The sequence below is a fragment of the Phragmites australis genome, chromosome 10, assembly GCF_958298935.1.
Source record: "Phragmites australis chromosome 10, lpPhrAust1.1, whole genome shotgun sequence".
In the NCBI taxonomy this organism is placed as follows: domain Eukaryota; kingdom Viridiplantae; phylum Streptophyta; class Magnoliopsida; order Poales; family Poaceae; genus Phragmites; species Phragmites australis.
In genome coordinates this window covers 22786822-22804547 of record NC_084930.1, presented here as the reverse complement: position 1 = coordinate 22804547, position 17726 = coordinate 22786822, and the positions used below count along the sequence as shown (strand labels likewise).

The following is a 17726-nucleotide window of genomic DNA, read 5'->3' as shown; positions in this document are numbered from 1 at the left end:
GATCTGATTTCGCGGAGTAGATGCACGTCCTCTGCTTTGATCAATTCTGTGCACCATGGACTGCAAGGTTCGTTGCATTAATTTCTCGAGATTTTCAATCTGCTGTCTTAATATGGGAATCAACTCAGCTTTTTAGCTACCTAGAGAGGGGGTAGCGACTGTTGTGGCGGCCAATAGCTTTCAGCTGAATTCGCTCTAAAATTGATGGATTTACAGCAGCACAAGCATCAGAGTCATATAGTGACTAATTTATCAAAGTTATAACTCATTCTGTTTGATGCTGACTGAAATTTCCAGATCTACACCAGCTGATTTTTACAGTTGAGCAAGAGTATCCTATAGCTGAATTTTACTGGATCAGCAATCACACAAAGTTCGCCTTAGACTTATGAAATGGCATATGAGATGCGAACAAAAACTTTTCTCAGCGACACTGAGTTCGAGCCTGGTTTTGCTAAAATTTGTCTGAAGAAAACAACAATATGGCAACGTGGTACCTAGGTAACTTGGTCATCTTTGTCGACGAAGTCAATTTGGTCTATCACCATGCCAACTCATCACACTAACTCATTCTTCTTTCTTACCGGGTGTAAGTTGGTTACTGTAGTCATTGTTAAAGATCTACAAGAGATCACGCGATGAAATCCAACAAGTTAGTGCGACTCAAATCGTGGTTGTAGCCGCAAAATAGTCCAGTGAACTCACACATTTATCAATATTATTGCACCATGCTCTTCAAATAGCCATAGGGTAAAAGGTAAACTTGTATGTTCCAGTGAAATCAACACTTTATTGATTAAGATCTTATTTGGTAGAATTTTAGTTTCAAGATTTATGCAGAATCTCAAATTTATAGGATAAAATAAAATAATTTAAATATCTATTTTGATTTAAAATAAGAATAAGATAGCTAAACTAAAGATTCTCAATTTACTCGTAGCTCCAGCTTTAAAATTTTTTAAAACTCATCATCTCTACTTTCAGAAATTTTTAAAGCTGAAGTTTCTACCGAACAAACTCTAAACAACACGCTGTGTCAAGGTCGCAAAGGCGCTACAGACGTTTCCCGGCGGTGGACACGTAGAGCATGTACTCTTCCACACGAGCAAAACGTAGCTAACGTCTCTTAAGTCTTGCCGAAGCGAACCCTGCAGCCACGCATTCGGCATCGCTGGGCCTCCAAACGCGTGTATCCGGCCCGAATACGAGCTCCAATATAATGACGCGATCCAGGAAGAACTCGTCGGACTAAGCCTAGGGTTTCTCACTTCGCGCGCCGCCGCCTGCTGCCGGAGGGAGATGACAGAGAAGAAGCAGCGCGCCGGCGGGGCGAGGAAAGACGAGGTGGTCAACCGCGAGTACACCATCAACCTCCACAAGCGCCTCCACGGATGGTATGGTACCCAACACCTCACCAGTCTCCCATCTTGCCCCCCCAACACAAATCTTTCTTGCTCCTGCCATGCTCTCGAGAATGGACCTTGCTTGAGCTCTGGTGGTGGTAGGTTCCAGTGTGGGGATGAATCGCTTGGGATTGGGGAACTGTTATTGACCATGATTGACCTACGCATTTCGCCGTCGTTGATCTGTATGTGGATCTTGGGCTAGTACGCTGCAGTTGTCCAGTTATTGTGATAGTTTCTTGTTGGGGTATGTAGAATCCGGGTATAGTCAGGTGCCTGTCTTTTTAATCCTGTGGCTGCGCACAGTTACATGCCCGGTAGAATGGAATCTGCTCATCGTTACACGTGTTGCTTCTTAACATGCTACCATGTGTTCCATTTGGGCAGGACATTTCTGATTTCTCTAATTGGATGCCCTCAGAGGTTCGTCCGTTCAAAGTTTAAGTCACATTGTTTCCGGATGCCTCTAGAATCAGCGTTTCAAGTTGTATTGTGTTGTATAAATATGAGCCGCCATTTGTGCCCCGCGTAGGAAGGTGCGTTGCTAGCGGATATGCTTGTCCTCAGCAATTTTTGCTTATGGTACCATGAGATGTTCGTCCATCGTTTTGTGTTCCGTTTAGGTGCTTGATCCGTATGATTTTTCATGTTCTTGTCCGCTCGGTTTTGTTCCGGAGGCTTCATGCTTGTTAGATGGATTGAGGAAGTTTCATGCTTGCTAGATGGGTTGAGTAAGTTTCATGCTTGTTAGATGGATTGATCTCAACTACAACAACATCCTCAGTATCGTTTCCTATGCATGGTGTGGGAATTAGTATGACAGTGTCCTTGGGTTGCACAGCACCTTGTTACAGATTAGAGCTCAGCTTGAGTTTGGGCTGTAGGGAAATTTAGAGGAAAGCACCTTACATAATGCATTGTTATAACCATAGATTGCTTAAATAATTATACTTGAGGTAAATCATTTCAAGGAATGATTATTTAATGATTGCTATGCTGTAAATGCTATATTGAACTGCATGGAGGAGTAAAACAATGTTGGGCGTCACTGCATTGATAGAGTGGAGATGTTTTAATCTGAAGTTCTCCAGTTCATCCAAAGTTAGATAATATCTTACGTAGACAATAGACACATTTTGTTTTGATCACCATACTAGTACATCTGTTGCGGTCAATAATTTATCTGATTTAACACTGAAATTCAGTATCATGTAGGCATATGGGTACTGTTTATGTCCCATGTTCTGAATTGCAGCTGATTTATCAGGAAACAGACATCCTTAGTAAATAGAATACAGATGGCACTTGTTTATGCAAGCAATGATCAGTAACTGAGCTCATCCTGATTTGCAGCACCTTCAAGAAGAAGGCACCCAATGCCATCAAGGAGATCAGGAAGTTTGCGCAGAAGGCAATGGGCACCACGGATGTCAGGATTGATGTGAAGCTCAACAAGCACATCTGGAGCAGCGGCATCCGGAGTGTGCCTAGGCGCGTCCGTGTTAGGATCGCGCGCAAGAGGAACGATGAGGAAGACGCCAAGGAGGAGCTCTACTCTCTGGTCAGTGTTGCTGAGATCCCCCCTGAAGGCCTGAAGGGTCTGGGTACCAAGCTTGTCGAGGATGACGAATAAATCTGCCTGTGTTTTGATCTTCCTGCATCAACGAAAATTTTGTGTGTTTCTGAGTTTGTTAGCACGGTTGATATCATTGTCAGAAAACTTGGGAAGTCTTTTGAGCATACTTTTTTCTGTCTTGACTGATATTGAACTCTTCATGGTACCTGAATTTGTGATTTATGGATCCAGATCGTTTCTGCAGCATATGCGTATTATGAAACTTGTTTTCCTCTCCTTCTGAATTCGATGAGCACTGCACTTGTTTATCTGTTGGTAAGTGAGCTAGTGGCGACCACCGTATGGCCTCAAGGCCCTCAAAGACATTTGAGCCAAGCTCACAATTTCGATATCTGTACCAGGTTTTATTGGGATGCCTCATTTTTAAGTTGCAGCAATTTTTTCGTATTGCTTGAACAGCCAACACTGATTGTATCTGGTTCATGTGCCGTCTGATTGGTTATTGCCAGTTCTAGCTGTCGAAATAAATGCTAGTGAGTGCATATAATAAGAATGAGTAGCGTTGAATATTCACTGCGAATACACCTCTAGATTCATTAAAAATCATTTAAAATTGTATGCATAACAACATAAACATAGGAAGAGTTGATACAAGAGTTGAAATTATAATTGATTGCTCGTAGGAAGATAATTTTATGATATTAATAAATAGACTTGTCTGTATGAGTGGATGCATGAGCTTGCATCCACCGTGCCAAGTTACAGAGAAAACCTCGAATCAAGCTTCTCTTCTGAGTCAGACTAGTGAGTACATTTACATTCATCAGATCCGGTTAAAACAGTGTATGCGAGCAAAGGTTTAGTAACCAATCAGACCCCTGCTACTCCACTTGGGCCCGTGAGGGAAGAGCGTGGAGTGGTGTCCCCCATACGCCAGAGGGCCTTCGTCTCCCCCGCCGGTCTCCGGTGGCGACCGAAATTTTCTCCGCTGCTGCTGTTGCTTGCACGCGGCTTCCGTGTGGTCTGTTGCTTTCGGGGCACCAGTCGCCTTCTTCTCCTTGCGGGACTTCCGCTGGCGTCGCAGTCATCGTCCGCACCCAGGTATGTGCCGTACGTCCACATGCATTCATGCATGCAAGGTGTTTGTCGAATTGCACCCGATTAGAATTAGCCTGGAATAGTAGTGGCCATATGCGTTCTGTGGCTCAAATACGTGTTCTTCATGAATAAGAATTAGCATTGCATCTGTGGCAAAATACTAAATTCTTTGAAACCAAGGCAAAATCCTAAAAGGTTGTCATTGTAATTCTTCTAATTTGGGTTCTCATTCATATCTTCTGCACCATAGAATGGGAACTGGCACACCCGAACTATCACCTACAAGCGATTCCCACTTCAGAGCACTGCCCGCTACTGCTGACATGTACACCGTTCCACAGGAGATATCCAGGCTTCCGCTTTGAATCTTTTTGGCTGCGCATACCGGGGTTCTTAGGCATAGTGCAACAGACCTGGGCACAATCAGTCAATTCCAACGACAAAATCCGAGTCCTACATGTTAAGCTAGCTCGGCTAGGAAAAGCACTGAAGAAATGGAGCAGGAGGCAAGCGTGCTCCTTGAAACTAAAGTCAGACATTGCAAAAGAAATTGTCCTTCGCTTGGATCAAGCACAAGAGCAGCGATCTTCGAGGCACCCACAGAAATCAAGAGGGAAGCACTCCACATACCATATGATCAAGAACGACCTGCAAGCTCTCCACCAACATATCAACTTAAGAGGGAAGCACTGGAAACTTAGTTCGGCAAATATCACCCCACTGCCGAAAAAGGGGGGGGGGGGGGGGAGCCCGCACAGCATCTGAATATCGCCCAATAAGTCTTATGCACAGTGCTGCAAAAATACTGGGAAAAATGCTTGCCAACAGACTCGCCCCTCATATTAATAAACTAGTATCGCACAGCCAAAGTGCATTTATCAAAGGCCATAGCATACAAGACAACTTCCAATATGTACAAGGGGCAATCAAACACTTCCATAAGAGCAAAACACCGATGCTATTCCTGAAACTTAACATCGCCAAGGCTTTTGATAGCGTCGTATGGGACCATCTACTGGAGGCTATGCAAAAACTCGGCTTTGGTCTGCGATGGCGGGATCTCATGTTGTTGATATGGTCGACAACAACTTCACGCATATTGCTGAATGGAGAACCTGGCCATCCCATTCATCGCCGTCGCGGCCTACGCCAGAGTGATCCCCTATCGCCAATGTTATTCATCCTGGCAATGGACCCAATTCAGCGCATCTTAGACGAGGCAACAGAACAAGGACTCCCGATCCGGTACATGTGCAGCAGATACAGTTTGTTAGACTAGAGTTTATCCAGCTAAACTAAATCTATCTAGTTGTTAGCATGTATAACAATCGGCAACAGACTTGGCCGGATACGCTACAAGAGCGTTGGCTGGTTGCCAGACGCGCGACAGGCACATGCATGTTCTGTACTCCAACATCCCGGAACTGGGCAATTTCAGCCGCCCCCTGTGGTTGCGGTGGCTGTGGTTCAAGTGGAAAGACCGAAACAAACATTGGACAGAGATGCAAATCGCTTGCAATTCTACGGAATAAGAACTGTTTAGACTATGCACTACCATCACAGTCAGAAATGGCGCAAACACCAGCTTCTGGACGGACAGGTGGCTCAATGGAAGAGCACCACAAGAAATCGCACCATCTTGTTTTAAGCTAGCATGGCGGAAGAATCAAATGGTGGCAACCGGGCTAGTAGGAAAAAAGTGGATGTGTGGGGCTTCGACGCATGTCAACTGACACAGAGATACGACAACTCGTCCAACTGTGGACTGAGATTCAGGGGACTCATCTCAGTGACCATGAAGATGAAGATGAAATCGTTTGGAGGTTCTCGCCGGACCGCAACTACACGGCACGCTCAGCATATAATATTCAGTTCCAAGGCTCACACCCAGATTCTAACTGAACTCAAAGTGTGGAAGTCCAAGATTGAAAACAAATGCAAATTCTTTATATGGTCGTTGTTGCAGCGGAAGCTCCTTACGGCAGACCAAATACTCAAGAAAGGCAGACAGGCAAATTCTATCTGTCAGCTCTATTGAACAAGGAATAAGTCGACAATCCATATGATGTCCAGTTGTGCCTACACGACTGAAGTCTAGAACCAAGTGGTGACATGGTCAAATTTTCATGACATCCGACACTCCGGCAATGCAAAAAATGTGAAAACATGGTGGACAAGTATGACGACCAGGGGCGGATCCACCGCTAGGGCGAGCCCGGGCGGCCGCCCGAGCTCCCCGGCGGCGGAGTCGCTCATGGGCTCGCTCACGGCCGACGGCGGGTCTCCGTTCCCCGTGCCGCAGCCACCGCCCAACGCCAACCCGCAGGCCATGGCGTCGTTCAAGCAGGCCCAGGTTGTTAACCAATCTTCGTTTTAGGCTGCGTTTTTGCTGCTGCACTTGGCGAATTGTTCGTATTGATGTGATTTGTATGCAAAATTGGACCATTTGATCCCGAAACTGCAATCTCAGGTGTATTAATCTGATCTATGTGGGCGTTTCGTCTACAGAAGGAAGCAATTTGCCATTAGTCTCTTCTATCTGTTCAACAGTTTGACCGTAATAGTAGCATGATTGTGATTATTGATTACAGTTACGCGGGCGGACTCCCCCTCCTCCTCATGGAATTCCAGAGGATTCATCGATTTTCGGCTTTGTGACTGTGTGAGGCTATGTCGCTGTGAGGAACTGAGGAAGAAGAAGACCCATTTGGGGCTTTGAGCAGTTAGGCTATAAGGTCGACACCCGCACCTTTCCATCTGCACAGCTCAGTGACCTAGTTGGATTCCAATCGGCCCAGTTGGATTGCTTCCTCTTCGCCCTTTCCCGTTTCCCCCAAATCAGACTCCTAATCTTCACCACAACTCCAATCAGCCCCTGCCAACTGTAACTCCTGGGCTCCCGGTGGCGGTGGCCTGCGGGCAAGGAGCAAGGAGTCAACTATCAAGGACGCCATCGGCTTCGGCTGGCCCACACAGCCGCACAGCGGCACAGCCTCCGGGGAGCTACAAGGAGTTCGGCGTCGGGATGTCAGGTGGATGACCGGATTCCTCCTCGCCATTAGCTTCATGGGGCTTCTCAACTTGCTCCCTCTCAGAAAGGTGCCTCCTTTGTCTATTTCCACAAATTATCTCGAATTAATATAGCACTAGGATAGCATGCAATATTTTTTCCTCGAAACCAACAACGTGCAATTTTGAAGTAGTATATTGGCAATCTTTTTCTAGCCAGCTCAAGTGCTTAAGCCTTTTGATATCAGTTCTCCAAAACTGCTAAATGGGACACCCTTGCGTGTTTCAGTACCTTTTAAGCTGTTACAGGTTTGAAGATATATGCGTCAACACCTATTTTCTTTCATTTATATGTCGCACCTGATGATTTGCATAACATTTTCAGGCTTTGGTCATAGACTATAAATTGACTTGGATTGTGAAGTGGCACTGCTGCACAGGGCACTCCGCCACTTCGGCACTGGCTGCCGCCACGAGCCACAAATTCATTCGAGGTAAGGTACTAAACTGGTTAGCTATCAAACTGATTTTGCTTGTCCAGTTGAGTTGTCTGTGTTAGAGTGTGTGTGTGTGTGACTGTGTGAGCCAATTATTGATTGATTGATTGATTCAGGACATCAATTATTGATTGATTCCAATTGTGAGTGTGACTGTGTGAGGCATTCAGATTTAGGATTTGAGGTACTGATGATGAGCAATTGAGAACTCTTTGCTTTGTGCAACTCCTGCTCTGCAACTACTCGTATAGAATACAAAGGTATTAAAGATTTTGTTACCTTCGCTTAATTATTGAGGATTTGTTCGCTTCGTTTAATTATTGTCTTAATTAAGATACTTTTCTTTAATCTCATCTTAAAGTTCGCCCTAGCTGCTTTGCCCGGCTGGATCCGCCACTGATGACGACAATGGCAGGAAATGGCGCAGATACGATTCAGCTTCAGATAGTTACCTACACGGCGTGGAACCAATGGAAAGAATGATGCAGGTGCGTTTTTGACAACAAGGCATTGGCACCCCAACAATTATCGACCAACATCAGGCAGGATGTCGACGCGTTTCGCCAGGCGCGGTAAGAATTTGAGTAGGCCCCTCTTTTCTCCATTTATTTTCTCACCCAGCGTCAGTACAGAGCTCTGCTGGCTGACTGACGCATTTTTTTCTCCTTTTCGGTTCCCATAACCTAGAAACTCAGTCCAGTTTTCTCTTGTAAATACTATTGCTTCCGGAGTTCTGGGCGAATTTTGAATCTTGCAGTTTTTCTGGCGGCGATTGTGCAGGCGACCGTCTCCTTGCCAGATCCGCTGGCTCGCCGCCGCGGCTTCTTGCCGGTTCCCGATCGTGCACACTGGCGTACTAGGATGCTGGGTGGATCACGTTCTCGGGCGTGGTTGGAGTGGGTCTGCTACTGATGTCGCCGACCAGACATCGCCATGAAGAATCGCCGTCTCACCTTGGCGGTTGCCTGGGACCCTTGCGTGCATACTCCGTCGCCGCCGCCGGGGCGCCATGGCTCCACTGATGCCATGGGGGTCCTGGGTGTTCCAGGCACCGAATCATCGTCGATGGCTGATCTGGTCCATGATGCAGCGAAGACCGCAGACCGGTTACTTGATGGAGGATTTGATTCAAGCGGAGGAACAACTTCACCTTTTAGCGTCTGAGTCAGAGCCCGGGAGCAAGAGCAGGGCGGCGAGATCCGGTTCACTAGCGTAACAAATTGTTGACGCCATGGTGAAGCAACGGCCAAGGCCATGGCATGGTCCTTTGCCAAAGCCAAGGATAACGCCGTCGACTACACTCGGTGACATCGTCACCAAGGATTTGCGCGTCGAAAAGTCTGGGCCTCAGAGCCGCGGTTGGACCTTGTGGTTTAATCGGCGGTGCCGTTCCAGGAGGTCACCCAAGACGACCAGCCTTGCGACCCTGCTTACGGATGATTGTTCCCAGGACCAACATTCGGGTGCCGCCCTTTTTAATCCATTGCCGGATGCTAAACAGGAAGGGCATCAACCTGCTATGACATTCCATATAGACCTCTCCGATGCCAAATAGGCAAGGGCCCAGGTGATTGAGGAGAGTGAATTGCTATTTCAGAAAGACTTGCCAAGTGGGCCGGAATTGCATTTGGAAACTAGAATCAAGCAAAAGGGGAAGGATTGGATTGACATCTGTCAGCATTTTTGGAATACTTCTCATGCTGGTCGGCTATCCTATCAAGTCATGCAAAAATCCTCTAACAACTCTCGCCTACTAAAAACTTATGCACAAGTTCTCATGGCTGGTCATGTCGGCCCCAATGAAGCTACTGCGGCGTCTGGTTCCAGCGTGGGTCGTGGAGGTTCCACCTTCACTGGGAGCAGTGGCCCTATCCTAGGGACACAGGGCGACATGATCCAGGATAGCAAGAGAGCTTTCGGCAAGCAGGAGACCTACCAGCAAGTTGATGCATCAAGGCCGCTAACGTTTTCTTCATTCAATGATGTCGCCTCCCATGAGGGGCTTGGCGGTCAATCAGGCCCTGGCGGTCTCCGTTGCAGGTCTTTCTCGTTTAGGGTTACAACAACAAGGAGGCCACCAATGGGTGTGAGCAGATCCATCGGACGTTTTGGTGGGCGTGGCTATGGCTCAGTCGTCACCGTCGTCGAACCAGGGGCCCCAACTCTCAAGGGAAGCTACTGACATCAAGACCAAAGGAAACAAGCCTCCATGCTACTTTCGGTGCAAAACAAAGGGACACACCTAAGATGAATGCAAGGAGGAACTTAATTGCGACATTTGAGACAAGAAAGATCATAAGACTTCAAACTGCCCTATACTCAAGATCCCCATACCTAATGCGTCACTTTTTGGTTTTGGGGCAAGTAAACTAGGGTTCTTGCAGCTACCAGCGGTAAGTGGGAAAGGAATTGCAGCTAATCCTACACCGAAGGCGCTGATCAAAATCTCTGTGGGGGGGGGGGGGGTCTCTCAGCTGAGGTTGTACAAAATGAGTTATAACGTCTCACCCGATTAGACTGGATTTGGGAGGCAACTCCACAAGGTGATGATAACTTTCTTGTGGCCTTTCTGTCTCGGGAAGAGCTTCATAAGATGGTGGATATCGAGTTTCGGTTGAAGGCACATGGTGTCACTTTGGCAATCTATGAATGGGTGCCATCGGAGGATCCCAAGCCTTCTTTTCAATGGGACAAGGTATGGGTTCACGTCGTGGGGGTTCCGTCTGTCCTTCGCCATTACCTGGGTATTTGGGCCATTTGCACAATCCTAGGTGCACCACAAGAAGTTGATATGCAATTCTTAAGGAGGCGAGGAATAGTTCATCTCCAAGTAACGATGATGGATGCAAGTCTGCTTCCTCTCAGGTCGGATGCCATTTTTGGGATTGACAGATACAATATATCTTCCACCCGTGAGCCATCCAATTTCTAGGTGGAGGTTGATCCGCCCATCCCGCAGGACGGGGAGACGGATTTCGATGAGGATGACCTCCTGGAGGAAGAAGAAAATGCGGGATGTCTTAGCGACTTGGAGCAGAAAAACTCTACTACTAACACCAGTTCAAAGTAGTTTGATTCTATGCAGGTTGATGCGGAGGTTTTGACTTGGAACCTTGCCGCGATGACATCTGTTGGTGGTGGTGGCCAGGATGGTCCATGTCTCATCGTTGTTACACCACTATTTCAAAGAGGAACTTGGTTGGCGTAGGGCTATCCAACAGCTCGTCTCTCCTCAGGCCTTTGAGTGGCATGGCGCAGCAAGATAAGATCGTCTTCTCTGATTGGCCAATCAAATAGCACGCTATCGTTGATAACCCTGCAGCTGAAAGTGAGCCTACTGGGTCGGTCTACTCGTCTCAACCAGCGCAAAGTAGGCCTCTAAAGGTCTACTCTTAGAAATCTTTGGCTACCGACGGTTCGGCGTCTCCTCTCCCAGGAAGTGCGACACCTCAATTGAATTGGACGGCCAAACCCCTCAATTGTGGCGTGGGAGGCACCTTGGCTGGCACACCAACAACCAAGCACCAACGCCAATTGCCTCAGAGAGTAGGGCGTTGGTGGCCTCGGTTGGGCAGTCCAGTGCCAAGGGGCAGGCCGGAACCGGCTCTCAATGCCAAACATATATTTTTGCAGGGCTATCAAGGGTGGATAGTCCTACTGCGGGCCGAGTGATTGAGTCTAGAGGTGTCGACTTGGTAGGCGTTAGCTCTGGGGTGAATTAGCCACAAGCTGATGTTGCACAAGGTGTTAGAGATGGCGTTGATGATTTGCCCCTAAAGCAACCTATCGGCCGAGCCAACCCAGATGTTGGTCTTGGGGAGGTGCACACATCGTCGACATGCGGTGACTGCAAGCATGGCGGTACTGGCCAAGGCTGGGTGTCCACGCCCACGAACATCGCTGGAGGGCCTACGGTGGGTGGCTCCTTCTCACACGAGCTCTGTCGCAGTGAACGCAACGTTGCTGCACTGGTGCCAATGGTGTGGCACAATTGGATGAGGATTCTCTTATGCGTGCAATGCGACGCACCGCCTCCAAGAACCTGGATGGCCTAGTTCTAGTCCAAGGTAAGGTCGAGAAGGCGATGAGTACATACACCTCAACTGTGCAAAATGACACTCCTGTTTCACCAATAGGTATGTATGCAGACACTTCACTTAGCTTTTGTTCCTCCATCAATCGCATCTTAACAAATTTAACAAATCTTGGAGTAATAATGGGTAGGAAGGATGAGGATATTGAACAATCTCTAAAGGAGATTAAAAATATTGAAAATGTGAATGATAGATTGTCATCCAAAAACTTGATGAAAAATAAGAGTACATTAGAAATTTAAAAAACAGCTGAAAGTAGTGAGGATGAGTTGAACTCAAAATATGATCCAGTCTTATCTCGCTTAATAAAAGATTTAACGAAGGTGGATAGGGATGAAGGTGAGCTTGAAAGCATGTTATGCAACCGTCAAGCTACACTTCATAAACAAAAATCCCACGGCACAAAGTTAAACAAATGTGAAGGTTGAAAAATCAAGTCCGTGAAGATAAATAATAAACCCAATATTGTGAAATGAGAGGAGTTTTCTGGAATAGCAGATATCTTAGCGACTTGGCTAAACTCTGATACATCAATGATTGTGTTCATGACAATAAATTGGATTTCATTGCTCTTCTAGAGACCAGGAAAAAAGAGGTGGATGCGGTGCACAAAGTTAAACAAACGTGAAGGCTAAAAAATCAAGTCTGTGAAGACAAATAATAAACCCAATATTGTCAAATGAGAGGAGTTTTCTGGAATAGCAGACATCTTAGTGACTTGGCTAAACTCTGATACATCAATGATTGTGTTCATGACAATAAATTGAATTTCATTGCTCTCCTAGAGACCAGGAAAAAAGAGGTGGATGCGGGTTTGCTCGATCACCTCTCTAGTCGTCTGGATTTGGATTGGCACTGCCTACCCCCTTGTAATGCCCTACTTCTTTGATTAAACATAAAAAGCCAATTTTGGCAGAGTTTCCTTTATATTCCGAGGTATAACTAGCATTTCATCACAAGAATGATAATATTAAATTTTGAACATGATATAAATAGTAATTGAGACTCTTCATGACACCGTTGTGACATACAAGTCATTACAACATACATGAGATTAATTCTCCTTTGCACAAAAGCTTATCTAAAGTAAGTACGAACGTCACAGTATTAATTGAATTTCATAGCGTGTGCTGGATTATAAACAATGTGGGTCGTGCAAACTTCTAGTCCCATGCCCATTATATATGTCAACAGCCTAAGCATACCTGCAAGAGAGTTAACGGGGTGAGATAAGCTTAGCAAATAACGGCTATGAATATAAACATATCTCACCTAGTTAAAGAGTAATTTAGAAACAACAATTTTCTCACAAAGAAAAGCCAAGACATAGGAATTTAAAAGGAGTATTCTTCTACATGACATAATATCTGTCAACACAACAACAACAATCTCTGACATAATCTCCCATATATCATGACATTAGATTCTCCAATATTTTGTATTCATCAAATATTGTATAAATGTATGAATGCCATGATGCAACTTTATTTGAGAGTTTTGTGCTGGACAATGCCAGCCTCTCATGCAAGTCCATGTACCGGTATGAGTCATGACACATTATGGTGGTGACCGGCCTTTATCGCCATATGAAATGCATAAGTGCATATGAATGCATGTGAATTGACATCAATTCTTAATTCTTCTTTTGATAACTCCTCGTGACGAACAACACCACTACCACTCCATGATGCCAACAACATAATAAAAATCAATAAAATAGCATGGATTTAATTCGTCAAATGCAATATCATCCATGATTTGAATAAATTAGAAAAGGAAAAATACTCCAGTCTATTTGCAAAAGAAGATATGAATATAAACATAGCACTGAATTTCATACTTACGTTACTTGCCTTTTACCGCAGGCGGTGAAGGAACCTTGCTTAGGCACGCCTAGAAGTACGACCACCTACAAAAGTATAATTTTAGCACTAAACACATCAATAACACATATAGCACAGAAGCACGCTTTCTATGCCCGAAAACATCGCATATATGGCACTACTTCAAATGCATGCTAGTTGGCCAGCTCTATCCTAGCCTTTATAACATAGCTCAGAACACACAGAGATTGTAGCCAACGTTCTACAATCCTTTACACCAAATATTACTTTCTGCCGAGAACTGAGTGGACATAAATTGATAGAGTGGAACGAGCTGGTCCCTCGTCTTATCAACGTCACTCTTACACAAGTGCCTGACGAATTCCGGTGGAATTTGAGTAGATCTTGAAAATTCTTTGTTCATACTCTTTACCGAACACTTATTAACGATGAAGAACCAAGAAGGAACAAGAAAATTTGGAAGATTAAAATACAATTAAATATAAAGATCTTTCTTTGGTATATTTGTAGAGGGGTGCTTCTAACAAAGGATAATATTTTCAATAGACAATAGCAACGCAATCAAAACTGTTGCTTTTATCAAAAAATAAGATGATTAAGCATCTCTTTTTATGAGATTTGCTTGGTTTATTATTCAAGTGGCTTTCAATCTTTACTCACTTAGAAGTGTTTCAAATTTATTTGGTAATTGGCTTCGAGGGATTAGTAAGCATTGGAAGGACAAAATAATGGTAGCGGCTATTACGTTTTGCTGGTCGTTGTGACTATGCAGAAATGACATGATTTTTAATAAAAGAAAAATTAACTCTCCATTGCAAGTTATTTTTACATGTATATGATTGCTCCATACTTGGGTTGTGTTGTCGACACGAGCACCAACATATGGTGGTTTTGGGATGTACTCTTTTGGAGCAGGCGATCAAGAAGATCTTTACCTGATTTGGATGACAGTCTAGACTTTGGATTGGAGCTCCTTCATAGTCCGCTAGCTGGATGTCTTTCTGTCTACTTTCTTTTGGTTTTCTCTTTTTGGCCATGTACATTTGCGCTATGCAGAAACCGAGAGTGAACTCTTATGACACTAAGGTCAATAAAGCTCCCTTTATTAAAAATACTATTACTTCCTACTTAATAAAATGGCAGAACACCTGCCCTAGCTTACTAAAAATAATTCTTCTATGACGACAAAATTAGCTTAATTCATAACAAAACATTGGCTTTGTTAGGGAGCTGAAAATTAACAGCAGTAACAACACTAGCGGCAGAAATTAATTATCGTACATAACTAGGCAAAGGAAGCTTATAAGCTTTATTTTTGTTATGGCTGGCACTTTGACTGTTTTTACATGTTTTACACACATGCATAAGGTGCAGTTCAGAAACACAGCTATGAAAGCACAAATTTGCTCACACCGATTTCAACAATCCCGTTTAACAAGTGTCACGATCTTGCTGAATATGAGGCTGCGAGCTTGGATTAGTCTTGGAATTGGGGGCATGTTAAGTTTCAATACACCCTCAAGATTCTGGACCGCTTCGCCCATAGTTGGTCGATCGAACTCATTGTCCTGAATGCACCAACAAGCAAGTTTGCAAACTCTTTCCATTTCCTCCGGATTGACATCACCGCATAAATTTTGATCCACCAAACTCGCAACATCACCCTCAAGGAGCTTATTTGCAGCCTGCATAGGGAAATATGTAGCATGATCACCATTGCTGGTGCAACCTTCTTCTGAGTTTCTCCTTCTTGATACGATTTCCAACAGCATCATCCCGTAGCTGTACACATCCACCTTTGGTGCGATAGCCTCTCCACTAATCCATTCTGGTGCAAGGTAGCCTATGGTACCTCTGACTGCAGTCAAAACACGACTGAAATTCCTTCGGAGAAACTTTGCCATCCCAAAATCTGCAACTTTAGGAACAAATGAAGCATCAAGAAGTATATTATCTGTCTTAATATCGCAGTGTATGATGCACTCCTGACAGCTATGATGCAAGTAAGCCAATCCCTTTGCAACTCCAAGTAAAATCTTATACCTAGTGCTCCACTTCAACACTGTGGCATGGCTCTGGAACAGGTGCGCATTAAGTGAGCCATTTGACATGTGTTCATAGACAAGTAACCTTTTGCTGCCCTCACAACAGAAACCGATTAGTTTCACCAACTTTTTTTTTTTTTTTTTTTTGCGAGGCACCAACTTTATATCTTGGATGATTCTGATTGAACTCACTTCTGCCCTGAATTGCTTCTCTCCTTGATATGCACTATCAAGTCTTTTAACTGCTATGGTAGTACTTGAGTTATGTAAAACCCCCTTGAATATAGAACCGAAACCACCATGTCCTAATTTCTCTGAAAAAAATTTAGTTGCACAACGTAGATCTTTGTATTTAAAAGCAATGATTCCACCATCACCTTGAGGGTTGTCAAATATGCTACCAAATGATTTCCTTTTGTTCTTACATATCAACAGAAGCAATAAGATAGGTGCTGAAGAGATCCCAAAAGCAGCAATACTTACACATATGATGGTTGTTCTCCTTTCATGCCTCCTACTTTGCATCTCTTTGGCATTGAGCCGAAGGTAAATAATTTCTTCACTAATACTGTTAGAATTACCATATTGCTGTTGTTTGACCACATTAAGCAATTCGGTTTGCCAAATGGAGCATATAGTGCCATACGAGTATGCAGTGCAAAAACATTGACTTAGGCAAGCTCGTGCACATTCATCTACGATCGCAGCAGCCTCTATGATGTTTGCATTACTGGGCAACCTAACTAGATATGGGGTAGAACTTATCTGTCGAACTGGTTGTGCTCCTTTGTTTACTTCTACAATCTAATGCAAAATTTCTTATGCATCCACTTGTTTGATCACCAAGTTCCCAATTTTTTTGTGACACTATGGAGAAACCTTTCATGCAGCTGCAGAGAGGACACAGATTGTCACTGCAGATTGTGAAAGGTCCACAGACACCATAGACATCACACTGAGCCTTAGGCTGAGATCGTCGGCTAGCCAATCCTGTGAGCCTTCAAGCCATATCAGTTGTTTGCTCTCCAACAAATTAAATGTGATTAGTGTATCATCTCGTATAGTATACATGAAATACACCTCTTTGTCATTGTCAATGAAGTTGTATTCACAATATCTGTTGCTTTCTATCTCACCAGACATCCCTGGTAGTGAGCTGAAGTATTTCCCATTCCAAACCCCGGTGGACCAATACACAATCGATGAGTTGCATGGTTTTATGATGAATTGAGGTGCGCCGGTCGGGTCCAACTCGGAACAATAAAAGCCCGGAGCTAGATCAAACATGTTCTTCTTGAAGGTAAGACTATAGTGCAAACCATTGACTTTGTTCCGACCAACCTTCGCACCAGGGAGCAAAGCGTCTGCCGGGTAGTCAAAGCTTTGCCACAACACACTAGACGTGTTTGAAGCATCCCTCAGGACCAAGTTTCCATTGTTCAAGAGAACAGCAAAGCTATAGTTGGTGGCTACCTTATTGCCTACTTGACTAGAGATCTTGGACTTTGCGACCTTGTCTAAGATGACAAGGCTGCCATCTAAGTACACCGTGAGCTCACATGTGGTGGGATCTATAATTGGGTTCTGCCTATTGGCAACCCAAACTGGAATTAGTTTGGGAACCTTATTGAACCAGATGCCTAGGTACCAATTCTTTGTTGTGTTGTAGGAAGACTCACTGCCTATGGAAGAAGCCGAGCGCAAACTTGCCATTGCTGGAGATGAGCTTGTTGTTGCCGGCTAGCACTCGATCAGCTGAGATGGTGTCCCTTGCATCACAACTTGAAAGGGTGTGCAGGTGGAATAGAGCAACTAAAAGGACGGACAGAACATGAGGCATGGCAAATGGATGAGTCATTGCAGGTATTGGATATAGGATGCGTGTGCAGGTATCATGCGGTTGGACTAAACTGTCTAAATATGATAAAAAAGTCACACATTATTTGAGGTAAGTGCAAAGACTTGAATTGGAACCACAGAGTAGTAGATTGAGAACAGTACTGACAGTGATACGTTGTGTGTTTTTTCAAACTGCAGTGAACTAAATGGCAGCATGATACTTTGCGGTCTTGCTCCGTTAAGATGTAGGCCATTAATTATTTCAACAGTGATAGGTTGAAATGACAGCACCTGGAGTAGCATTAACAGTAAGAGACTATC

At 44.6% G+C, this 17726-nt stretch overlaps 1 protein-coding gene and 1 pseudogene across 1 annotated transcript; one reads left to right on the top strand and one right to left on the bottom strand.

Annotated features, from left to right (window-relative positions):
* The first annotated feature begins 1181 nt into the window (after window positions 1-1181).
* On the top strand, window positions 1182-3225 carry LOC133930368 (large ribosomal subunit protein eL31-like). Its single transcript, XM_062377000.1, has 2 exons — window positions 1182-1394; window positions 2757-3225. Exons 1-2 carry the CDS (start codon window positions 1300-1302, stop codon window positions 3034-3036), a joined length of 375 nt encoding a protein of 124 aa, XP_062232984.1. The 5' UTR covers window positions 1182-1299; the 3' UTR covers window positions 3037-3225.
* Window positions 3226-14809: 11584 nt separating this feature from the next.
* Window positions 14810-17453, bottom strand: LOC133883186 (G-type lectin S-receptor-like serine/threonine-protein kinase At2g19130; annotated as a pseudogene).
* Window positions 17454-17726: the final 273 nt, after the last annotated feature.